Source organism: Neovison vison, chromosome 10 (assembly GCF_020171115.1).
Source record: "Neovison vison isolate M4711 chromosome 10, ASM_NN_V1, whole genome shotgun sequence".
NCBI lineage: Eukaryota > Metazoa > Chordata > Mammalia > Carnivora > Mustelidae > Neogale > Neogale vison.
The window spans coordinates 20,545,189-20,571,489 of record NC_058100.1 but is presented as its reverse complement, the minus strand read 5'-3'; the positions used below and the strand labels follow the sequence as shown (position 1 = coordinate 20,571,489).

At 37.7% G+C, this 26,301-nt stretch overlaps 1 protein-coding gene across 2 annotated transcripts; it reads right to left on the bottom strand.

Annotated features, from left to right (window-relative positions):
• On the bottom strand, positions 1-24,867 carry RGS13 (regulator of G protein signaling 13). Of its 2 annotated transcripts, XM_044266265.1 has the most exons (7): positions 24,706-24,867; positions 22,943-23,012; positions 22,240-22,280; positions 16,977-17,045; positions 13,108-13,169; positions 1,367-1,533; positions 1-284 (listed from the first exon to the last, which is right to left on the bottom strand). In XM_044266265.1, the coding sequence occupies exons 4-7, from the start codon at positions 17,039-17,041 to the stop codon at positions 99-101; spliced, it is 480 nt and encodes a 159-aa protein (XP_044122200.1). In that variant the 5' UTR covers positions 17,042-17,045; positions 22,240-22,280; positions 22,943-23,012; positions 24,706-24,867; the 3' UTR covers positions 1-98. The 2 variants fall into 2 exon arrangements, with proteins under 2 accessions (XP_044122200.1, XP_044122201.1); XM_044266266.1 differs by lacking the exon at positions 22,240-22,280.
• Between the last annotated feature and the right edge of the window lie 1,434 nt (positions 24,868-26,301).

The following is a 26,301-nucleotide window of genomic DNA, read 5'->3' as shown; positions in this document are numbered from 1 at the left end:
TGGTGTGTGTGTGTGTGTGTGTGTGTGTATGTGTTAATTAAAGAAACAAAGCCAGCACTTTCAATGCGCCGTTTTCAATTTATACTTTTGAGTGATAGTTAGGAATTGTTGTTGGACGGAATAGTCTTCAAAAGTCTCTGGTACATTTCTGACTTTAGAAATCTGGGATAGGAATCCCTTTCCATGTGCATATACACTATCCTTTGAGCCTCTTCAAAACACGTTTGAGTGGGTTCTTGAATATTCCTGATGATAGTTTCTCTTGTTGAACTGTCAATGTTAATCTGAAAAGTGAAATTACATGCAGAGCATAAGTAGGTATAATTGAAGATAGAAACCATAATGGAAAGGTTTAATTTTTCCCCCCTCTCCCATTTTTTTTTTTTTTACTGGAAAAAGGTAATTTTTTCTGAAATTCTGTAGATATCAAAAAAGACTTTTAAGAGACAAACTTTGCTTTTTCAAAAGCAAACATCCACCTTCCTATCCCAGGTTAAAAAACAAAACAAAACAGAAAACACATAGCCCAAGACCAAGGAAATCTCGGAAACCATTGCTTACTTAGATGCACTGGTTTGTTAGTGGAGTCTACAAACAAGGAAGTTTATGAGATGAAGTCTCTTTTAAGGAAAAGGGAAGTTGGTGCTATTTTAAAGTTTATCTTTCTTAGTAGTCACGATTGTTGGTTTCAATGAATATGCCCTGAAATGGGAAGAGAGTGAAGAGAAATAGAGAAATAAAGGAGAGAAGTGGTTATTTCAATAAACCAAGTATTTTCCAGATAAGAGTTTTGAGGAACAAGTCAATAATGTAGGACTGTCCTGTGAGATGGGAATCTCTTATATCATTGTCCACCTTTATCCCTTGACAAGAATTTTCATTCCTTATTCTTTCTCTACCAGGAGGGGTCCCAGTGTTTCATGCACTCATGACTCTCTATTTTCTTGATGCCATTATAAATGATTGGCAGAAATATCAGTGGGAATGTTTGCTGATTGGCTGGTTTGGAACTGAGGTGAGCAGTGAGTTTGGTGTGGAGGCACAGACTTTTCCCAAACCACTGGGTATTCAACATGCCAGTGTATGGCATCTCATTCTCATTAGTGAGAAGAAGCTCTGGGGCCAGACAGGCTTAACTTTGAATTCTAACGCTCTCACTCATCTGCTCTGTGACACCGAACAAGCTAATTAACTTCTCAGATTCTCAGAGTTATTTTATCTGTAAAATAAGGTCTACAATATTGAGTTTGTAGCATAGTAGGAGATACTGGATATGAAGTGCCTGGCACATGTGTGTGCTTGAAAGATCTTAGCGCCCTCCCCGGGATGTACTGATTTCCATTAGCCGTCACTGTCACGTAGTTACCTCTCTAGGGGACTGTGGCTGGATGTAAATCTTATAAAGTTTTCTTGCCCTAGAAATTCTGCTCCACCGTGAGGCAGTTTTCTTATAGGTTTCACAGGCCATCCAGAATTTAATATTCTCGTCACTGTGCTCCATTTTTAAGTATGCTGTATAGACCACTGGACCATCTAAATGGAGAAATCAGTTTATTTTCATGGATCAAAATCATTAGAAAATCTGAACAATATTTAATGCAGGTTAAAACTAAAGTCTAAATCAAAGCTTCCAAATTATTCAACAAGTGAATATTGTATAATGATACACACACACACACACACACACACACACTACATCACACTTACATCCAAAGCATATTTTGACAATGCTCGTCAGTAGTGGGGTCATCGCTTCATTCCTTTCTTCTGAGTAATTCAGAGGAAAATGTTCACTGAAGTGGGTGGGTTTGGGGCAGGAGAGGTCACTGGGACTCAGAAACAGGGCTTAAGTTGGATCAGTAGACAGAGCTCCATCATGAAACTGACATGAAGATCTAAGTCCTCTGGCCAAACTGGAGGGTCAGGACACGGTTTAGAATCTAAACAGGCAGGTCAAGTTTGAAAGAAAAATATCCAAGTCATGTAGAAGAAATGAATTGATCAGGTTGTACAGCCTGGGGTGTTTCTCAGTATCCAACATGGAGAACATGGATGGTGGAAAAGTTCAACTTCTCATTATGCTTTATGGTTCAAATGAGAAAGGAAGGACCAGACGAAGAATGGATTTCAGGTGCGGTGTTGGAAACTCTCTTAAAATAGAGAACAGGACAGTGGGTATGTGTAGCATGACCATCAGATGACTCTTGATGCCAGAGATGATCATCGGTAGTTTTGGTATTAAGCTGTATTTTTGGAGTGGGTAGATAAGGACATACATGTGAAAGGTGCTTTTCTGATTGAGGCACTATTTTGTAGAAAAGGGTTAGGCAAGCTCTCAGAAATATAGCACATTAAAGAAAATCTCTGGGAGGACTAAACATTCTCAGTATTGAGGATGAACCCTCTCAGAACTTCTTTTGGTGACTGGGAAGTCTCTTGGCATATCTGAGAAATTGAATTGCTAAATGATGAAAAAATGTAACTTTTAATTGATAGTAAATAGAAGTGTGTGTGTAGGCACATTGAATATGTGACCAAGCATAGGATTTTGATTAACAATATTTTATTCAGTATTATTAACTGCCATAAGAATAATGGTAATGAGGTAGAGTACCAATGTAAAGTCAAGTTTTCCTAGATCTTCGTATTACAGAATAGGCTGAGTTTTCTAGCACTAGAAAGCCATAACTTCTTGGCTTCTACTGGCTCTGTCAGCAGTGATACAAAAATAAAGATAGCAATCAAGATATTTTTATTCAAGAAAAGAAAAACTCAAAAAGAGGCAGATCCCCTCTTCAATTTGCAAGAAATGTGCCTTCGTGGGAACACACAAAATTAGAGCATGTCTTATGCATATCATGAAAGTCTAATCTTCATGACATTCAGTAGGAAATGGTTTGAAAAGAACAACACTTGAGTTGAGAGGACAGATGAGATGGGGATGGAACGTGTATAAAAATGTATCATAGGAAATGATATGGATTAGATATTTCTACCCAATGGGGAATACATTTTATCTTAGATTTCAAACAAGAAGTTTCTTTTCACCGCCGAGCAACTTTAAGATGTGCCTTGCTTCATCACAGGCACAGAAAGCTAAGGGCAGAGCCAAAGACTGTAGCAAGCGGAGCTCATCTTAGAGAAATAGCTGAATGGGAAGGCAAACCAAAACAAAACCATAAAAAAAAACCAAATCAAAACAGAAAGCCATTTCTAGCTTAATAAGTAAAGCTGGAAGACAATAATTTGCAGTGTGTGTTGAAGAAATGGAGTCCTAGTTAAGAAGATAAAAAGCAATTTGACATACTTTGTACTTAGTGGAACTTTGACAGTGCTTCATGAGGAACAGAATTTGAGAGTCCTAAAAGAAAGAAGTGATCTATGGAACAGGGTAAACAATGAGATACCAGATAAAATCTGTAGATCCTGGAATGAGAGTCAGCTACCAGGCTACTTGGATGGCTCGAGTGGATGGGTGGATAGGGGAGAAGGAGATGACTTGGAAACCAATATTAGATTCTATGTCATAGAATTCTGAATTTGTGTTTATACTTATGCTTAATTGTATAGTAAAATCTTTAGAGATTCTCATTTCAGAACCTGCCTGCGTCTGTGTCCGTGTTCTCTAACTTCTTTCCTGATTGAGTGGAGGAAGGATTTTATGGGACTGGGCAAATGGTTCAACAGTTTTCAAAATACCCAAGGTCTTTGCTCATGAAACCATCCATGCATTGCTGTTGATATTTTATATAGATTCTTGATATGATAGTTTGTAGTATTGATCTTCGTTACTTCCTGCTCTTCTTATAGGAGGATGACATTTTATGTCCTACTTATATCAGTCTTGCCTATTGGACTTGTTTTAGCCAAGGAAATACAAGCAATGTGCCATGGACAGCTGGAAGAAGGTTTTAAGCAGAACGTTGAAGCAGGTGCTCTACCATTGCACTTCTAACTGGTCTTGCAAAGGACACATTCAGGGAAAGAACCTTTTGTCTGAAGGTCAGAATGAAGACATGGAAGAGGGTGGAGCTGAACCCGGTCACTGTGTGACATGAACAAGAAATGAACCTTTCTTGTAAATGAGTGGGATTTGAATGTGGTCTTTTACCTGACCTGGACCTGAAAGCTGACATCGATCACTTGGACCTCTCTGATATTTCAGAGAAGATTCTGGTGCCTGGAATCAGTAGACTCACATGGCTGGTATGTTTTATAGAATTTTTATAACTTAGTCAAGTAAGCAGCTGAAGATGCATTTGTATAAAAGTGTTCCAGGAATATGAGTAATTATTAAAGTTGGAACTGATTTGCTCAATTGAGAATTTCTACTGACTCAGACAACAAATGAATTTAAAGGTGGAAAAGCCTTTTCCAAATCGGGCGGTGTGACCCAAAGTAGCCCATTCTGAAGTTGTAAATGCTACTCCTTCCTGAGCATTATACTCCACAGACCGTGATTTTGCTTGAGCAGAGTGAATAAGGACAGACAACTAGAATTGCTCATTAAATGGAGAAGATGGAAAAATAGATTTATGTCATATATAATGCATGCTTTTTTCTTAAGAATGTGAGTGATGCTTTTGGGAGTCTCTAGCATGTTCTTTTTAAGCTAGTCAGTGAAATTAGTATTTCTATGACACACAAGGTAACACATGTCAGTATCTTGATGCAGAAGGAAAACGTGACATTCCTCCTGGCTGAGTCAGAGTAGTGGCCCATCTGGTGCAGGATTGTTTTCTGCAAGGGGAAAAAGCTTACACCACAAATTAAATCCTAACGTTTTGCTATATTGCGGTCTTTCATCAGAAATGCACCTAAAACAATTTTAAATTTATTTTATTTTCAATCTGTACCACTTGGAATAATAAATTCCATAATTGTACTAGACTCTATGTGAGGGTTAAAAGTAAACCTGCTTTACTGAGATTCTCTAGTTTGGCTACTATGATATTAATCATTATGATTTTTCTCTTAACTTATTTTTGCTGTGTTATTATAAAAGTAACTTAAAGTACTATGAGTTGTTTTTAAATACAGAAAACTTCTAATAAAGATAATAAAGATTATTGACAATTTGATATATTTCCCTTTGTTTTTTCAGTCCTTTGTTAATGTTTAACTTCCTATCTAACTAGTATTCATTCATTGATACAAACACAGATACACATATAAATTATTGACATTATACTATGAAAGCAATTTTGTGTCATTCTTTCATATTTAGTATGTAGGAACACTTTCTTCTTTTGATTTTTAAGGTTCGCATACTGGTCTATTGCAAGGCTACCCTATTTTATATTTAGCTACCCTGCTATTATTGAATATCTATGTTGTTTCCCACTTTTATGTTGTAAATTATCCTACATTGAATGTTTGGTGTATAAATCTTTGCATCTGTAATTATTTTCTTAGAATTAATTTAAGGGGTGGAATTCCTAGGTTGACAGATACCGTATTTTTGGAGACTATCGATACTTGTTGTAAAATTGCTTTCAGAAAGATTTCATTATTTTTCATTACTAACATTAGTGTCAAAATGTCTGCTCACTCCACCCTTTCCAGTCTGATGGGGATCAAACCAGTGACTTGCAGTTGTTTTAGATTTTTAATATATTAATACCGAAACATTTTTTCTTTCTTACTGACCATATCTTTTCTTTCTGTGAATTTCAAATCATCTGACAATTTTTTTACACTATTAGTGTTTTCTGGAATTTTTTCAGATCTTTACATATGAGAGACATGGTTATATTTATTGCATTATCTTCTCTTCTCTTTTTATAGAGAATTTTTGAGAAAAATATGCAAACCATCTAATCTGAAAAAAACCTCATTTTGTCTATTTGACCTGATTTCAATCTCTTTTGCACTTTTATCAGAGAAAAAAAAAATCTCTATAACAAAAATCTGGCCACAACCCTTTATTAATAACCTTTCAACCTTTTCCCATTATTGCCCCCATAAAAAAAGCCAGACCTTGGCAGTGGCTACAGGGCCCATGAAGATACAGTGTTCTCTACCTTGCTACCTCTTTCTTTGTCACTTCTGGAAACATTCTTGGTTTGAGTGTTGCTCCTGGCCACCGCCATGCTGTTGTACAGGCAGTTCCTTCTGTGAGGTGGGCTTTGTACTCTGATCTAAGACTCATGTGGAGCATCTCAGTTTCTGGAAAATTTTCTAACACTCCCCTCCCCCAGTTAAGTAAGTGTTTCCCATCTGTTGACAAATAGCACCTGGCCCATCTTATATAATTACAGTTCTGTCTCACCCTGCATCACAGTCTGTTCTATCTACCCCTTTACCTTTGATTACTTTCCCACTCCCGGGCTCATACTCCGTGAATTAGGACTGCAGGTCTGTCTCCCCACGCCCAGTGGCTTTGCCCTGCCTGGTATACAGCAGGTACTGACTAGACCAGTGTGTTAATCCAGGCTTTCGGACTCCTCATACTTCTATGTTTGAAAGTGATTCTCTGTAAGTTTTGAAATGTGAAGCAGCAAACCATAATTATTTAGCATCCTGGGGGCACCAAAGACCAGAAGATTTTACCTGGCGTGTTGTTCCTTTTTGCTTTTTTTGACACTGAGAAAACATGTCCTAATGGAACAAGGATGTGTCTAAAAGGCCAGGTTTTGTTGTTCTGTTTTTCTCCCTCAAGGGAACAAGTGCACCGACAAATAGTACCGTGCGGAGGGGCTGCCACCCAGCAGAGGAGGTAGTGTGAGGGCTGCCGAAGGGAACCATGGCAACAGCAAGGGATTAGCAGAGGGCAGTAAATTATAGTGTAGGAAGCTGCAGATCCACAGCGAGCAGCACAGAATCTCTCTCAGAGGAAGAGAGCTGAGGGAAAGGCTCTGTCTGTGGGAGCAGGAGGCATGGGGAGTAACACCATCCATCTGTCACTTCTAATGTCTGCTTTGTGCCAGGCTGAAGATGCACCAGGCACAGGAATTGGAACCGTCTTCATGGCCTCCAGAGATATGATAGTCCTATAGCATCCAACCTGGCATTTCCAAGGCTGTTTGCAGGTGATCGTGGTAACTGAGGAAGGAAGGAAGGTATACACCACCTTGAAGGATGATTTTGACCCAAATCAATGGTGATGTAAACTCTGTGATTCACAAAACCTACCTATTTAGAATGGCTTAGCTTTATGTCTGCTCTGGAACAAACTGAAGAGAACATACAAACATATGTAACTGGACTTTCTCATTTGAAATCATCTGGGCAAATTTTATGTGGGCACTCAACATTACACAGTCATTCTACCACCCTTCCGTAATATCTTGGTTCTTTCACTCGCCAGAAACTATTTCATCTCTTCTTCCTTCTCCCTTCCCCATCTCTCCTCAGCTCTGTGCTGATGACCTAGCCTCAGACCTCACAGAGAACACTGATTTCATCAGGTAGGGATGCCCTCATCTTCACCCTCCTTTCCAACTTTTCTCCTGAACTGGGAACAATGCCTGAGCCATTCTTTTCTAACTTCCACTTTACTATGGTTTCTCCATGACTTTCCATTTCTTTGTTGCTCTTGAAATTGTCCCTACCCTCTTCTATGTCATCGCTTTCTTTCTCTCTAACGGTTGCCATCACCTCTAAGAAAGCTACTGTATTTCCCAAATAAAACCAAAAATGGCTCTTGACTCTATGTTCTCAGTATTGACCTCAAGTCTCCTTCTAACCTGTACTCTTTTTTCTGCTGACCTTCACCCCAAAACTTATGTAAATAATTCCCTACATTCTCTCCCTTGCTTCCTGTTGTCCTATCCATTCCCGTGCCCCTAAAACAGTTCCTGTCAAGGCACCACTGGCTTCCATATTGCCACATCCAGGGATCCCTGGTCTTTCCTCATCTTACCGCTCTTCTCAGCAGTCTTTGACACAGCTCGCAGCTCCCTTCTTGAATACGCTCTTCGTTGCCTTTCATGGTGATGTACTGTTTTGCTCATCCTTAATTCACCTGAAGCTCTTTTTCCACCTCCTTTGCTGACTCCTCCTCTTCTCTGGATTTGGCAATATCAGCATGCACCTAAGCTCCATTTCTGGATCTCTCCTCTCCTTTCCCTGACACTCCCTCTTAGTGATCTCACAGTCCTATGACTTCTATTGGAGTCTATATTGCAATAGCTTCCCCAACCAGCTCTCTGTTTCTTTCTTTTTTTTCCTTTTTTTTTTTTCCCAGAAGAGAACCAGAGGGGTTTTATGATGTTGTTGTTGTTGTTGTTTTGTTTTTGGGAAAAGGGGCAGGGGCAGAGGGATAGGAAGAAAGAGAGAATCTTAAGCAGGCTCCATGCCGGGCTCGATTTCATGACCCCGAGATCATAACCTGAGCTGAAACCAAGAGTTGGATTCTTAACTGACGCCCCAGAGAATACCCTTAAAATCACATTGACCCTTGTTACTCTGCAATTGAAAGCTTTTTATGTGGCCAGTAAGGCTTATACTTATGTTATGGTTAGCATTGTTTATTTGAAGACAATGTCCTCACTTATATCTCCAGGCCTTTTTATACATGGCTTTCCTCCGCTTGGGCCACTCTGCCCACAGATCCCAGCCTGGCTGGCAGCTTCTCATTGTTCGGCTCTTAGCTCAAATTTTACTCCTTCTGACAGTTGTCCTCTAGTCATACACTTGAACTGTGCCCTTTTATCTGCCTTCTCTTTGCCATGTCAGCTGGTTTTATTTTCTTGAAAGCACTTAACCACTTTCTGGAATTAATGTATTCACTATTTATTTGTGTGTTTGTCTATCTCCTCCTCTAGAGGGAGCACATGAGCTGAGGACAGTGACCTTGTAGGTATCTTTCACCTCTGTCCCAGTGCTGGGAAGGTTTCCCAGACCCATGGAACCACTGAAAGAATCATCCAAGCAAGTTAGTTGCAGCTTTACTAACTTCTTTTTATTTTGGGTCAACATCATTTAAGGAAAAATTTTTGGTAATTCTCAGGTACTTTTTTGAGAAAGTAACAAATAGTTCTGACATTTTTGTTTTTTCTGATCCATTAGAAAAACTTATTACTACTTTTATGTCCATTTGCAAATAATGTAACTCTCCTAAAAACTTGGGTGTTTGGAAACTTGGAGGACTTTCTATCACCTGCAGACTTGGAAATTTCGCAGGGTACTTTCTGCTTAACTCATTATGGAGATTTTTTAATGAGACCAATTTTTACACTAAATCCTGAGGAATCCTACACACTGTCTCTCTACTGGACTTCTAAAATAGTTGACTATTTTTAAAATACTGTCAGTCAGACCTCCTTATTATTTTACAGCAGTCTGAATCAAGTCCCAGCTCAGATCTGCCTCTTGTGAGAAGCTTTCCCCAGAGACCTGCTATCCCTCCCCATCTATCTTCACCCCTTAGCACAAACCTAGTGTGTATGTGCTACAGACCTACCTACGAGGTCTGTGCCAGGTGATCTGTTATTTCTAGTCTCCCTTCTTTATAGTTGTTCACAAATTGTTTATGGTGCATGTATATATTTTTTTAATCTTTAATTGTAGATGCCTTCAGGAAAGTACTTCCACTGTCCCTACATTATACATAGTTGGAACTCACTAGACGCTTCACAACTCAGAGATCATACTTCACACAGTATGCTAAAACTCAAAGCAGTTTGTTCTTAGCAGTTGTTTGAGCAATCTGTTCAGCCCTCGGATTCTCATAGGATGTTTCCCAAGTACACATTTTTCTTCAGTCACAAACTACACTTTTGGGATATACTTTAAGTGCTGCTCTTCTGTAAGGCTGTCCTAACCCAACCTTGCAAGTAATTTTATGTCAAAGAAATGTGTGTCTGTGTTTTTCTTTCTATATCTAGAGCTTCTTTCTGCTTGTCGAATATAATAATAGACTCTTCAAGGGAAAGGCAAAGCTTTATAAAGCCATCCTTACTCTGGAAGCAAAAACCAAAAACAGACCAAATGAAACCAAACCAAACCCTGCCATTTAGCCCTTTCTTCATCCTTTGGTGAAAATGTTGTCAAAGGCTATTATTTTTAAAAAGTGTGTGTTTGTCTTGCCCTTGAAGTTCCATTCAGAATATTACTAGAAGTAACAATCACCATTTTCTACTTTACCACAATGTGCTATCAGTTGTAGGCTTCCCTGTTTTCTTCTGGGAGATTTTCAGTTTTGGGAAAAAATCTACTCTTTTCCCTGTGTTATTTCATGTGGTAATGGGTGCATGGAATTTTTTTCCCCCAAGCGCATTGCCTGGTACCTCAGTGCTTAAGATTTAGTGAATGGATATTGAACACACATACTGTTTTTAAAAAATTAACTTGTTTGTCAATAATGAATCATTGAATAACATCTTAAGATGTTAAGAATAGCATTCTTAATTTCTAATTAAGGTCTTAATTTTGACAGGGTTCTGTTCTTCAATTGACGATATTCTTAGATCCCCTCATCTCAAGAGGAAGTTGAACTTAACTGTATTGTAATGGCTAGTACTTAATGGCTGTTCAGTAAACATCTCTTAAACCGATTCCTGTTCATCCATTGAAACCATACTTAATACCTTTCCTTCCTACATGTAGTTTCTGAACTACATGTTCTTAGAAATAGTCTTTTAATCTCTGTAGAAAGAAGCATCTACATATCTTAGGTAAAGAATACATTTTACTAATGTCCTTGGTTAATGTAAACATACCTTATTCTCTGGCACATTTAATGTTTCTTTGTTTTTTTTGTTTGTTTGTTTTGTTTTATATTATCTTCCTGGTTGGATGGTCCAGAGATGAATTGTTTTATCCCTTTTTTAATTATGTGATTATTAAATTTTACATGAATTTCACAGTAATTCAATTTCTCCTAAGATTCTTATTCTGCGTTTGCTGGTTTAATAAAGAGCCTTCCCATCCTCACCTTTTCTGTAAACTTTGCTTATTCTTATGACACTAGACCTCTGAATAGCTAATTGTAATTAGGCTATCACTTGAGGTTATTAGATCATTACCAAACAACTAAATGTATTCACTTTGTTTATGAGGACTTTAGGACTGGCACAGAAAGTTTTATGTAATATGGCTTGATAGTTGGATCTTTTCTCACTAATATTTGTCTTATGTTATTATTCATTGAACATTTATTAAATGCCCATTGAATACAAATCACATTTTTAGCCTCTGGGACAGGAGATGAAAGGTGAACTCTCTCTGATCTGTATTTTCAGGGAATTTAAGATCTACTGAGAAAGTGTCTGTGGAAAAAATCCAGTACGCTAAATAACCATACTTAGAAGCAGAATAAATACTGATACTAACGGAAGAAAGACGGCAAGTATTTCCAAGAGATTGCCGGGAAAAGGTGGAAGTTGAATTTTACTAGCCAGGACGAGCAGATAACAGAGTAGACAGAGGACTTGCCAAGAAACCTGGAGCAGGTGTGCCGTGGAACAAAGGTCACCCTGGCGGAGGGGTGCGTCATGTGAGGAGGGAGAGCTAAATCGTAGAAAGTGTGTTTGAGTTTGGGGATAAAGGGTCTTAAAGGCCAAGTTAGAGATTTTGAACTTTTTGGTAAGCAGCAAAGAAAAAGGAATGATCTTCAGAGACATGCACTTTATTACTAATTAAAGTAACTACCAATTATTGCATGCCTAATCTGCATCAGCTATTAAGCTAGGTGTTTTATGGCTAACATAAACAATAATGCTGGAAAGGTGGGTGATACTATCCCCATGTTACAGAGAGAGAATCTGAAACTTCAAGAGGGAGATTAATGTGCAATGTTGCAAAACATAGATTTCAGCGGCTAGGACTGAAATCCAAATTATTTCGTGGAGGATCAATATAGCTGACTGAACATATATGCTTTTGTCTCTTCCTCTCACTCCAGTGTCCTAAAATTGACCCCCCCAAATTTCAATTTTAAAAATTCATAATCATGCTGGCAAACCGGATCACAAAATATGAGGAATACTTGAAAAGTCAAAGGCTGGGGCGATTCACAAGAAAATCCTGGCTTCAGATGTTTATTGGAAAAGGTTGTTAGGCCAGGTCTGGAGGTGTGGATCCCAGTAGGGAAGGCCATGAAGTAATTTCCAGAATAGCTGAGGAAGGGGTTCCTGTAGTAGGAGCCAGGGGTCTACACCTCCGGAGGTCACACTCTATGGGTCAGCTGTCTCCATGCCAGGAGGGGCCCTTGTGTCAGAGAGAGCAGGAGTGCCCCAGAAACATGGTCACCCCCAGGAGTAACAGGAAGTACTTTATGCAGAGTCACCACCGATACATCCCATCAATTAAGTCATTAAGTAGCATAGCTAACTCCCTCTCCATAGTCAGTAGGTGTAAACAGGTGAAATATTTGCAGAGAGTCTAATAGAGAATCTCAAATAAGAAGAGGTCTATAGACAACAATTAGCAAACATTTGATGGAGACAAAGACCATTAAAAAAATACTAAATTCATCAAACAAGAGAATTTTCTATGAGTACCTACTACATTTTTTTTTTCCTCTGCCTACCTGTCTTCTGGTACTTATCAACTTTCCAATTCTCTACCCCAAATACAAGTGGCTGCTCCCATGAATGCACACACTTTTTTGTATTCCTTGCATTGAGCCTATGACTCTATCTCCCTAATACCCATTTTTGTTAACTCTAATTTATACCATCTGGATGTTGATACTTCCATACCACTATATGCAGACTTATATCTTACATAAATCAGACACTGATAAAACAGAAAACTAACTCTGAGGAGTTTCAAAACATTAAGACTCAAACTTTTTCTTACTTTTGAAAGCACTAGGAGCAGCAAATTGTTGAGTTTTCTAAAATCCTAACTTTAGAAGGCCATGGTAAGGCAGTGTATTTCAGGATGTGTTATCACTTAAGCATATTTTCCAAGGGATTTTACACATACACTTGTCAAAACTAAAAATTCCCAGTGACTAATCTTGTTTTAATTAACACCAAAGAAAATAATAGTGGTTGACACGACAAACTATTTTCAGGTTTTCTTTTTTTAACTGGGAGCAGTTGCCATTTAGAAGGCTGTGCGAAGAGAGGCGTACATTCATCATCTAGTGCCACCTTCTTCTGTTAGGAGTGAAACTGACTAGTTAGTCAAAGATGAAATATATGTAATACTCACATTTTGTAGCCATCAGCTTTTCAAAAGACTGGCCCCACTGTAATACTTCCTCCAAAGTAATGCTTTGAAAAGAAAAAGAAGGTGCTCATTGCACCAAAGTATTCTCAAGGGTTTGCTGAACTACAGAGAAATACACGATCTTGAAAATAATGTCAAAGTATAGTTGTACTCGATTTGTGTGTGGTTTTGGATGGAAATTTATCTTTCTGTGATCTCCTACATTTTTTTTTTACTTTCTAAATTACTAAACTTAAAAAATTTGTGAAAGTAGTATAAAATTTAAAAATAAATTTTTAAAAGATAAAGATCCATAGTCCTGTAATTTCATTATTCCCAAATTACTACTATTCATATTTTGATTTACTTGTTTTCAGTGTTTTTGTTACTTGTGTGTGTGTGTTTTTAACTAAGAAGTAGCCATACTCTGAATGTGTGTTTGTGTACGTGCATACTTTGTGTGTGTATACATATATATGTATATATTCACTTGTATTAAGCTTTTTACATGTCATCACAATTATCTTAAAATCCATTTTTAGTGTTATGACTTATAATTATAACATTATAATCTTTAATAGTCATTGTGGAGTGTTCTACAAGGGGGCATTTTTTTTTCTTCTTTTAAGATTTATTTATTTGAGAGAGAGAGAAAGAGAAAGAATGTGGATTGGGGAGGGACAGAGGGAGAGAATCCTCAAACATGGACCCCAATGTGGGGTTCGATCTCATGACCTGAGCTGAAATCAAGAGTTGGCCACTTAACCCAAGCCTGGCCCTGCCCAAGCCACCTAGGTGTTCCTATAAGGAGGCATTCTATAGTTTACATAATTATTCTCAATGAGCATCTTGATTATTTCTCATTTTTTTAACATAAAAACTTGTGATTAAGGCTTACTATGCTCACACAGGGTGGGATTTGTAAAAGTAGAATTAAAGTGGGTCAAGAAATGCACATTTAAAAAAATTTTTTAAAAGATTTACTTATTGGGACGCCTGGGTGGCTCAGTTGGTTGGACGACTGCCTCCGGCTCAGGGCATGATCCTGGAGTCCCGGGATCGAGTCCCACATCAGACTCCCAGCTCCATGGGGAGTCTGCTTCGCTCTCTGACCTTCTCCTCACTCATGCTCTCTCTCACTGTCTCTCTCTCTCAAATAAATAAATAAAATCTTAAAAAAAAAAAAAAAGATTTACTTATTTATTTGACAGAGAGAGATCACAAGTAGGCAGAGAGGCAGGCAGATGTGGGGGGATGCAGGCTCCCCACTGAGCAGAGAGCCCGATGTGGGGCTCTATCCAGGGACCCTGGGATCATGACCAGAGCTGAAGGCAGAGGCTTTAACCCACTGAGCCACCCAGGTGCCCCAAGAAATGCACATTTTTAAGGTTCTTGGTATAAATTGCCAAACTGCATTTGGGTTTGCATCATGTGCTGCTGGCATCAGTAATGTGTTGGCCCATGTAACTATTTACATCTTAGAGATTATCCACAAAGTCTATTTGCATGCATTCATATAATAAAGTTAGTAACCTATATCTATTATATGCAGATATTTTCTCTATTATTTGTTATAATTTTTTTTTTACATGCTGAGGGTTTGAATTTTTTAAAAGTGAATAATATGTGAGTAAACGGTATAAAAACTATTTACCATTTCAAAAAATCTGTGGAAAATACTGGGTTTGAGGCTTCATTTCTGTTCGTCTTTTGGGGCTTTGTGAGGTGATTGGCAAGTGACTATGGATTCTTATGTATCATTTTATTTTCTCTCCAAAATACTCAATGTGTTCATCTCCATTCAGCTTATGATTGTTTCAATTTACAGTTGGTTCACTCTTCATCTTTCTGTTTCTGGTGATGTCAAGGCATCAGCTCACTATAGATACAAGCAAGCCCTATGCATTGGCTACACCTGGTGTAGGGAGCTCAGTAACTGGTGTTGAGGGAACAGCATTAGGAGCTGTTCCCTCAGCATTAGGAGGGACTTAACACGATGAAGGAGAAGATTAGTCAAAGAGGTTAAAACATGACCTAGAACATGCAAAAATATCAGGAGTCTTAAAAAGGTCAAATGTCTTTTGTTGTCTACAAATTTGGATGGTCCGTGCCAATTTTAGGTGGACTATGTGCATCAGTACTGAGGCTTAACAGTATACTGACGTTAAGATTGCTTTCAAAAAACATTTCCATGACATGGTATCTGACTCGTTGTTCTTTTCTCTTACTAGAACTTTAAGAACAGTAACCTAAAGTGACCTTCTCCATCCAGTGAAATGGTAAGTACGGCAAGGTATGTGGCGTTCCTCTTTGTTCTACCCGTTTGTTTCCATTATATAGGAAAAAAAAGAAAACCTACAACATGAGCAAAGATGTTGTCATTGTCTTGGCTTAGCTTAAAATAAAGCGTTGGCACTTTGTTGTTGAGAGAATTCTTCTTTATCTAAGATTCATGAGATTTATGGGAATAGATCACGATCAGAGTGATTACAGTTGGGGTTCAAGTTGTAAAATGAAATTTGGTTTTGGTTTAGCCCCATTTTGCTTGTAATTTTTTCTGAGCATCTCAAGTTTCATGCTGTCCCATTGCTATTCAGGTGAGAGTATTTCTAAACATCTCTGTCCCCTCACCCATCCGGATTTCCTAATAAAAGCACCAGGTACAAAACAGGGGAGCATTCTGAGACCTCATGGCATTGTGGAAATGGGAATGAAGAGTCACTGGAGTCTGAGAGTCCTGAGTTCTAATTCCAGTGCTGCATTTAATTGCTTTTGGTTTTGCCTAAAATCTTTGACCCCAGTTTTATTATCTATAAGATGGAGACAATACCTGTCTCTCGAAGTTATCTTGAAAAGTAGAGAAGGTCATGAACGTACAACACCTATCCAACGACTGTTATCTACCAGCTTGTCATGACCGTAAATTCTCTTTCCCTGGTCTCCCTCTTCCCCGATGGCTGGTCTATAAGGTGAGTAGAAGGAAACGCGAGCCCCTGGTGAGACTCTATGGGAGTCATCAGCAGAACAGATGGAAGCTGTTCCCGAATTACCCTACTTCATCTCCCTCCCAGCACAGCAGCTTCACCTGGTTGTTTAAAATGCTGAGCTTTGGGTCTTCTTATCTCATCCACCGACCACTTCAGCCTCTTCCTCACCTCACACAAATGCTTGTAAGTATTTTCAGATATTTTGCTACTACAGGGCAGGAACATGCATGCCAGGAGCTCTGACCATAGCAAGGGAGATGGGGCCAGGACTGAGCAGTCCACATGGACTTGGCTAGGCACTCTGGTTAAACTAACACACAGTGATCCTCAGTGTGGGAATCCTTGAGTGTGTGAGAATCCTTGAGGTGGAAAATCCAATCAAACGGTTTGTTACCCTTCTCTGGCATTATGCATTCCATTTTAGCAATCACTGTTCCCATCCAAATGGCTACATGTTTAGTTTGGCAAAATATCCAAGAGACTCGGGAAGCTGGTAATCATCTGGTTATCACACCAGTCTCCCTTCTTCCAAATAGACATGAGGTTTCTGGCACTTTTAGACAAAGGGTTAAAATCGTGAAAATATTTTGGGTAAAGAATCTCATTTGAACATAAACAATATAAAACTTTAAAGAAATCTAAGAGTGTTTATAATAGACCCTGTATAAACATTAAACTTGCTTAATTCTCAAGTGTAAACCATAAATAATGAACATGAAACCTTAGGGTAATACATGATTGCTCTTCTGGAGGAATTGCTCATGTGTATATGCAAATTTTACTCTCTGAACAAAATATATTAAATTAGCCATTGAATAAATGTACACCTATTTATCATGTGATATATATGCATGAGAACGGCCATCTAATTTAAATGCCACTTACTTTGAAGGAAGCCTCTTAGATTCATCTCTGCCCATCTTGCAAATCCAACAATTCCAACTGCTCATTTTTCTAAAGCAATACAAAATGTACTTAGTATAATTTAGTCATTTAAAATAATTATATGCTAGAGTCAATGTCTCAGGAACACACAAAATTATAAATCATGAAAAAATAAGCATCAGTTTTTGAAATTAATGGGATACAATCATGGGTGGCATGGGGAGGAGAGATGAGAATAAAATAACTCATTTTATAAATATTTTTTTAGAAATGCAGGTACTTCGAGTTGTGACTTTAGAACCCACCTGGGCCACTTATTCATCCTAATATGTTTTAAAAAAATACAGCTTCCTGAGAAAGATCTTCCCATTTAGGGCCCACCAACAATGAATTCGACTCCTGAGTCTTCCTTTTTTTTTGGGTAATACTTAGTTTTAGAAAGATCTCTCAGTATATCGCACGAGAATTTGCTTCTTTGTAATTAGCCAAAATAGTGTATATAGCTAAGTAAAAAAATAAGATTCCTTAAGGGTGAATTCTGAGAAGGGTATTGCTTACCTGGTTTTCTCTGTTGTTGGCAGCATAACCTTGGCCTTAAAGTTTAGGTACAGTTTACTCAGCCCAGGCTTTATATAGCAGTGTATGTTATAGAGGGTTTTAAACTCAGAACATTGAGAAAACAACTCAAAAATTTAAGAGTACTTAAATCTACAATTTATAATGAGAGATGGAAATATTTTCTAAATATGTATGCACACTTACACACATGAACTATTAAGGATAACAGTGAGTTTTCATATTAGTCTTCACTGATTCATTCAAAACATCTGTTGAACACTTGTTATGTGCCAAGTTCTGGCTGCCAGTGTTCCATGCGGATCCTGTCTTTTCCTCTTCCTATCTTCACTAGCTAGCAGTTAAAATCTCTCTGATGGGGACTTTGAGACAGGAAGTCCATGAGTACACATAGGAGATGAACCTAGCCAGACTTAGGGGTGGTTAGAGACAGCATCCCAGTATAGTAATAGCTGAGCTGGAACCCACAGGATGTGCAGGAATGTGCTGAGTGAAGAGGACAGGGCAGCTTGGGCATTGGTTCATGTCCTAATTGAGGAAATGAAAGGAATGTAGTCTTCTCATGAATCTAAAATATGGCAGGGAGAGAGCTGAGAGAATGGGCTAGAGAACTAAGATTGGATCAATAATCATGTTCCAAGATGTTCATTGCAGCAAGAAAGTGATGAGAGATGAAGTTGGAAGACCTGCAGAAGCTAAACATGTTGGGCCATACACACCATCAATTTCATAGGAAGGAGCTGGAAAATTATTAAAGATTTTAAAATATGAATGTGACGTGCTAACATTTGAGATGGGTTTTGTGAGTAGAATTGATTGTAATGGTGCAAGGGTGTAATCTGGAAGACTAGTTAGGAGATTGCCTGCGGGAATGTAGGTGAGGGTCTTACAGGGTTAGATTAGGAAGGTGGCAGGAGAGGTGAAGGGAGGGGGACAGATTTTAGACGTGGTGGAGAACTTGATGTATTGGATGTGGAAGATGGGAGACATATAGGAAACAAGTTCAGATAAAAGATTTGAACTCAAGATAAAGGTGGCAGTTTTTATAAAACACATAGGAGAAACCAAAATAAAAGATAAGATGGTCCAGGAAGAGAATATGAACTAAGAAAAGTAGATGGCCCAAGACAGATGACTCAGAAACACACTGAGAAAGTGAAGCCTGCAGAAGGCTTCAGAGTATAAACAGAAACCAAGGAATGAGTTCTCAAAAAGCAAAGACTAGTCAGTTGAGTGTTAAGAGCAGGGAAGAGATGAAGGAAAAAAGAATGGGTGGCTCAGTTGGTTAAGCATCCTACTCTTGATTTTGGTTCAGGTCATGATCTCAGGGTCCTAAGATCGAATCCTGCCATGCTGGGCATGCAGTCTGCTTCAGATTCTCTCTCTCCCTCTCCCTTTGCCCCTCCCTTCACTCCTATGCCCGTTCCATGCACATGTGAACACTCTCTCAAAAAAAGAGAAAGAGAGAGAGGACAAGGGGGACTAGCAAATATGCATCGGATTTGCTAACAAGAAGGTCATCAAGAGCCTTGGTGAGAGGGGTTTTGGCAAACAGGAGGGCAGAAGCAAGAGGGAAGAAAACAAGAGGAAATGGAGACCTGGACAAATATAGGGCTACTTGTACTTTCTTTCTCTCCTTTTCCCTCTCTCCATTCCTGCTTTCCCTCCCTCTCGCCCCTCCTTCCTTCCCATCTAATGAAAGCCATGAACAAACAGTGTAACAGAGGCTGAGAGGCAGGACTGTGCTCTCTGGCTGTTCTGGCCTGCACATCGCTAAGAATCTGGTTCACAAAATCTGCAGTGTAACTGACCTGCCCTCAGATTGGCAAATAGTGTTCATGGAAAGAAGTTGTAGACTTAGGAGAAAGGAGGAAAATCAATAGACATTAGGTTTCTGAAAAAAAAAAAAAATTTTTTTAAGGGACTAGAATTCAGATTGAGGGATAGAAAATTGGAAGTGAAAATAGAGGAAGAAATAGCTGTGTTTTTTTTGTAACTAGAATAGGTCTAGATCTAAGTATATTTGCAGGTTTGGGGATAAGAATTTGGGGGTTCTGTGGTCTGATGGATTTCATTTTCTGTATGGCTCTCTCTCATAAGAGGAGCAAGGGACAAGTAGCTAAGTATATCTATAGGAAAAAAAAATTTAGGACTCTTGTGATTGCAAATATAGATTTAAATCAATTTAAGCAAAAGAGAGAGTTGATTATAAGGATAACTGTGTGTAGACAGATTCTAGATGGCCTTAAATGTTGGGCTCTATTCTGTTGTAGCAATAATTCACTGAGGTCTTTGAATTATAGTGTGATGAAAATAAGATGCTTTGTTAGAAAGATAAATCTGACCAAAGATGATTAACACTGAAATAATTGAGGCTAAAAAATCTTTTACATTGATTGGTTATTCATAACCGACCCTGTGCATAACTGGACTCTGAACTAAATTTTAAGATTCTTTATCTCTGTAATCACTTCTAAAGTGCAGATTATCCAATGGCTCCCTGCTTCTTTTCTAAGTAGGAGGCTGGTAAAGAAGTTCTTTCTGTCATGTATCAATAAAACTAGTCATCCCCGGCTTCTGCTGGGCCATAACTTCTCCCTTTCCTACTGTATTTAACACAATTTTTTGTATGTCATTGTCTGCTCACTTGGTGTATTAGAGCTATGTGCACACATTAGTGATTTCTGTCACTAAAATTCATGTCTATTTACAAGTTATCATATATTTTTAAGAACTTTGTTGGAATTGTTTGACAAAGGTAGAACAGGCTTAGTATGCAACACGTACTGAGGTCAGACGCACGACAAAGGTAAAGTAATTTCCAGATGCTCTAGAGTTTAGAGAGTTCCCACAGCTCTTTTTTTTTTTTTTAAGAGTTTATTTATTTATTTGACAGACAGGAATCACAAGCAGGCAGAGAGGCAGAGAGAGAGAGAGGAAGGGAAAGCAGGCTCCCCGCTGAGCAGAGAGCCTGATGTGGGGCTCAATCCCAGGAACTTGAGATCATGACCTGAGCCGAAGGCAGAGGCTTTAACCCACTGAGCCACCCAGGCACCCCGAGTTCCCACAGCTCTTGACAGGTGATTGCGTATGTTAAAATAATTCTATGCTCCAAAGCCAAACAAACACGGCTGTGAGTTCAGGATCTTATTAGCTGTGTAATTGTAAGTAAACTCTTAGATTCTCAATTTCCTTGTCTCTAAAATGGAATTGTCAAGATTAGAAAAATGCTTGCACGCAAAAACTTTCTGTTCCAGTTAATCTGATCTTCCTGTAGCTTCTTGCACTCTGTCACTCAGGAAATATTTCCTGAACTCTCTTGTATGTACAGGAAACACACATTCAGCCAGACTGCATTCCTTCCCCTTTTTAAATTTCATCTCAGACCTCATAAATCTTCCAGTTAACCTTATCCATTCTTCAGTGTGTTAGTATACTCCCTTGCAAATCTTCCTGTTCTTTTGTAGCACGTTCCTGTATTTCTGTTGTTCACATATTAGTAGCTGGGGTTCCAGCTTAGAAGTAGCCAGGTCTTTTGTAGCAGGTCAGGCACTTTGGGTGCACACATCATATTGAAGGGACAAGGCTGCCAGGAAGGATTTGTTTGGCCAGACGAGCTCTGAGAAGACAGTCTAGCCAGAGCTACCCCTTACAATTAGAAGAGGTTGTCTCATCTATGGACACCCATTGTCTGGAGGAGAGAAGAGGCTTAGGTCCACCCACAGTCTCTTTGCCAAGCAAAGGGCCTCCAAGTGGGGCTTCACTCATGTAGTGAATGAAGACTATCATTTAAATTGAAAAGGCCATCTTTTAAAATTCCAGCAAAGGCTCTGTATAGACCAGTAGTAGCCCTGTGTTCAGCTACGTGATTAATTTAGGTTCTCTCGCCCAAGTGGCTCATTAGTTAGACGACATTGGAAAAAGAGGGTAATAAAAATATAAATGTATGAAATAATATTATTTATATTTCTGACTTCTATAATCCTAATAGACTATAAATTCCCCAAAGTGTTAAGTTCAAATGTTATTTGATAATCATGTTTAAGTAGTTATTTATATATTATCTAGTATTTTAAGTCAAACATTCATAAATTAAATTACAGAATACCAATATAATGACATAAAGGCATCCACAGTGAAATAAAATATTTAGTGACAGAATTATGTAAAAGATGTATTATGCGTAAATTAGATCACAAAGCAGTCTTGTTTTACAAAGATCTTTGGTTTTCTAGTCCATTGAGAAATGGAATTTATTGGGGGATTGTCCCGATGTCAGAGTTCTGCTCCATGTCCCTGCCCACCCCATGGAGTCCTATTGCCTGTCTTCTAATATTTCAGAAACTGAATGTCCACTGCGCCTCCCTTTCTGATTACTCCTGGATTCACTATGAGTATACACCACTTCTTTGCTAAAATCCTGCAGAACATTGTCCATGTCCTCATAATGCCCTCTGCATTGAAACCAAAAGGTAAATTCACAAATATTTAACTTAGCTTCTGATAATAGACAGATTGGTTCCCTTGAGCTTATTACTTCTTCTACCCAAAACACTACTTAAAATTATAGTTAAGGCTTAGACATGGAAAAAAAAAGGAGATTAAACAAAGAGACAAAACCCAACAAAATCTTTTAATTTTGGAAGATGGTAGATAGATGAAGAAATAGAAATTAAAATTCTCGTACCTCTAAATTGAGAAGAGAAAAGGTAGCTTTTGGAATTTTGTCTGGAAAAATGAAGAAAATAAAATTCAGTCTGAGGACAAAGAATTTCCAAAAATAACTAGTGGTTTAGAAAGAAATATCTGCAATTTTTCATTCAACAGTATATGTCATTAAGTAATAGATCTGCATCTAAATACCAAAATTTAGAATGGTGGAGTGAAAAGTTTTCATATTTATAATTGAGAACTTTTTTAAAAAAATTATTTATTTATTTGACATAGATCACAAGTAGGCAGAGAGGCAGGCAGAGAGAGACAGGAGGAAGCAGGCTCCCCACTGAGCAGAGAGCCTGATGTAGGGCTCGATCCCAGGACCCTGGGAACATGACCTGAGCCTAAGGAAGAGGCTTTAACCCACTAAGCCACCCACATGCCCCTTTAATTGAAAACTTTTAAGGATAAGTTTTGGTAATTCCACAAAAAGTAAATTAATAAATTTACTTGGAATTAAAGCATACATAGTCATTTACTGGCAAACATAAAAATTAGCCTAAAATATTCTAAAGAATTAAAATTCTATTTTGACAAAATTTTATTTCGACAAATAAAATTCTATATTGACAAAATATTCTATAGAATTGAAATTCTATTTGACAGAGAGTTCTCTGTAAAAGAATGACCTAAATGGATATGATATAGAATTTATTTAAATTGGAGAAACTCACCAAATTTCAAATCAATAACAATCATTTTTTTCTCATGTTAGTAGTATGATTATGGAAAAATTCCATTGACCTAAAAAGAAAATAATAACAAAACCAAAAATGTTATTATGTACTTCCTAGAGAATGCATATTTGGCAAAATAGTTCTATAAATACCTTGTTTTATATTTTAAGTAAATAATTTTTCTACTTAGTGTTAGATTATCCTTATTTTTCCCCCCATTATTTTTACCTTTTTTAAAAAAATTAATATATAACGTATTATTAGTCCCAGGGGTACAGTTCTGTGAATCACCAGGTTTACACATTTCAAGCACTCACCACGTTATCCTTATTATTATTATTTTTTAATCTTTTTATTTATTTGACAGACAGAGATCACAAGTAGATGGAGAGGCAGGCAAAGAGAGAGGAGGAAGCAGGCTCCCCGCTGAGCAGAGAGGCCAATGTGGGGCTCGATCCCAGGACCCTGGGAACATGACCCGAGCTGAAGGCAGAGGCTTAACCCACTGAGCCATCCAGGCGCCACAGGTTATCCTTATTTTTGATTTAACTTCTGATCTGGAATTTTATTATTTCAGAGATTGATACTGTAAAAATTCCTATACATTTTATTTGTGTTTTCCATTGCCATTTCTTTATTTTTTGTTTACTTTTTGTTAACATTATGCATTAATTTGCCTGTCTTTTATTTATTATTTTTAAATTTTTTCTAATCTGACTGTCTTTTAAATTTTTCCATATCCTCTCAGTAAAACTAGTGCTCACTTTTACACTCTAAGTGTAGAGTATTTAAAAACAGGTCTCCAAAATGATTTTGCCTCCAGTGTTTCTCTTGATTTTTTTAACGAAAGCATACATTTCATCTATACAATCTAATTCTTAGAGTGGTTATAAATGCTTTAGTGATGAATTTAATTAGATATATATTGTGCCAGAATAAATCCAAGTTTTCTCTAGCATTTAAATGTAATCTTTCTTAAAGTAATATGAAACTAAATGAACTTTATTAAATTTTACCTTTCCACATATTTAAATGTTTTTATTATCCTGATAGATAGCTTTAAATTCATTCTATTCAATATAATATCTGCATTTAAATGTGTTTCTTATGTTATGGAATGTCACATGAAACTTAGAAAAACCTCAAGTTTTAGAAAAACTCAAATTTACATTTTAGTGAGGTTTTGTTTGCCATAGCACAGAAAATTCTTGCCTTTTAAAGAGCAAGTAATTTGTTTTTAATTTGTGCCTATTAGGCGTAATATTAAGGAATGAAGAAACTCCATAAAATCAAAATGAACAATGCTTCATGTAAATCTTGCAATGGTCGATACCCGGAATCAGTACAGCTAATCACATAATGGAACTAATTATTTGATAATGCATGATTTTTGAAGCAAACGATTCTGAGACATCTGGTTTTATAATATACCCTTATTTAAACACATATATTTATGTTCACACACACACAACCACATAAAATAAAAGACCGTACTCTAAATCTATACTCTTTTCTTACTGCACAATTTAGAAGCTTCATTTATACATGTATGACTGTAAGTATTTTTTAGAAAGCCTAGGCCAGGCAAGTTATTTTTTAAGTATAGAAAGCCTAGGCCAAACAAACGTGTGTTCAGTAGTTTGTTTTCCTCAGAAGAAATCTAATACTTCTCGCAGTCCTGCTGTTAAACATCCACTCATTATTGATATCAAACCAACATTATTGTATTCATCAACTATTTTACAAAATCTCATACTTACAAATATATCCTGTAGAACGGTCCACCATGCTAAATTTTATTTTCTAGCTGTATGATCCTTTTGAAATCAGGTTCTGAAACACTATGAGATACCCAGCATTTTGTTTTGCCTGGCATAAAAGAACTTTACTGTCTCTGTAATCACCTTTGATGGCACTCTGCCCTCTCTATGAATGTTCTGTTTTTACACACATATCTATGCAAAGGGAGGTTTTGTTGATTATGGAAAGTAGTACTGTGGGACAGCCATGCATTGCTGATAAAGAGTTTTTTTCTAACATTATCAGCCTATCTGAAGCAATCAGATGATTGGAAGCAGTAGTTCTATGAAATTTTGAGTGTAATATTCAAAATGTTTTCCAAAATAATCAATTTTTCTACTTTTAGAAAAATTTTTCTAGTTTAGCTTAAAGAAGAACATCTACTTTTTAAAAAACTGAGAATTGACTATCAGTAAGTAAGCTACGCCTGCAAGGACTTGTTATTAAATTATTGAGAACTATTAAAATAATCTGTTTAGAATAGTCAAATTACTAAGGTCTTGTAATAACTGAAGGGTCTAAAAATGGCTCATTTCTGGTTAAATCTTTCTGGTTCCTTCAACTTGTCTTCATAGGGTGATTTCTGGACTCACCATATTCTTCAGTTAATATACCTATTAAATTCTGAACTGAATACAGAGCTCCTGACAAGGATTAATGAACCAGAGTATGGTGAGATTAATACCTTGTCCTATGTCTAATCTAACCGTGTTGTATATGTGTGTATGTGTGTGTGGGAGAGAGAGAGAATGAGATACAGAGACAGCGAGAGATAAAGAGAGAAGCAGAATGATGGGGGTTGAGGCATGCTAGAATAAAACAACAGAGAAAGATTAGATTATGTTTGGTGGAATATTTCTGAAAGTATTTAGGAGCCTAATGAGGTAGAAAATTATCTTTACTTCTATTTCATGATTTTGAGGTCCAAACCCAGAGAAACTGAATCAGATCTAGAGGATAATTTGGGGACTAGAAAAGGCAAATAAACTTCAGAAAGTCAGAAGCTAAGTAGATGTAGCAATGATGAAGGAAGTAAAGGGCAAGGTTTGGATTAGTTGTGAAGAATCCAGGTTGATGGTTTGCTGATAGCACCATTTTCACTGGTTTCTAGCTCTCGAATTCCTTCCCTTCTCAGCCACTAGGGAGTCTCGCTGGGTATGGAGCCTGAGGTTCAGGACAGTTTCCTCTTTCTCTTGGTTTGGGTGCAAGGGGCGACTGGGAAGATTCTGAAAGTAGCTCTCTATGAGAGCGCCGGGGGAAATCTTGATGAACAGAATAAAGCATGAGCATCTTCCAACAGAGTGAAAATTGGATATCAACAGAGCTGAGCAGAAAAAAAAAAAAAAAAAAAAAAAAGGAAGCCATGGAGTGAAGAGTAACAGAATAGCTAGATAAAAGTCAGTGCGGGAAAAATTCCAGAACAAGATACCTGTGGCAGATATCAAAGCATTTTTAGTTCTCCTGGGAAAATGTAGGCAAGGAATTAATGGGGTCAGAGCAATGTCATCCTCAGGATGTGGGTGGACCCAAGAGATTCAGAGATGTCTGGTAAGAGT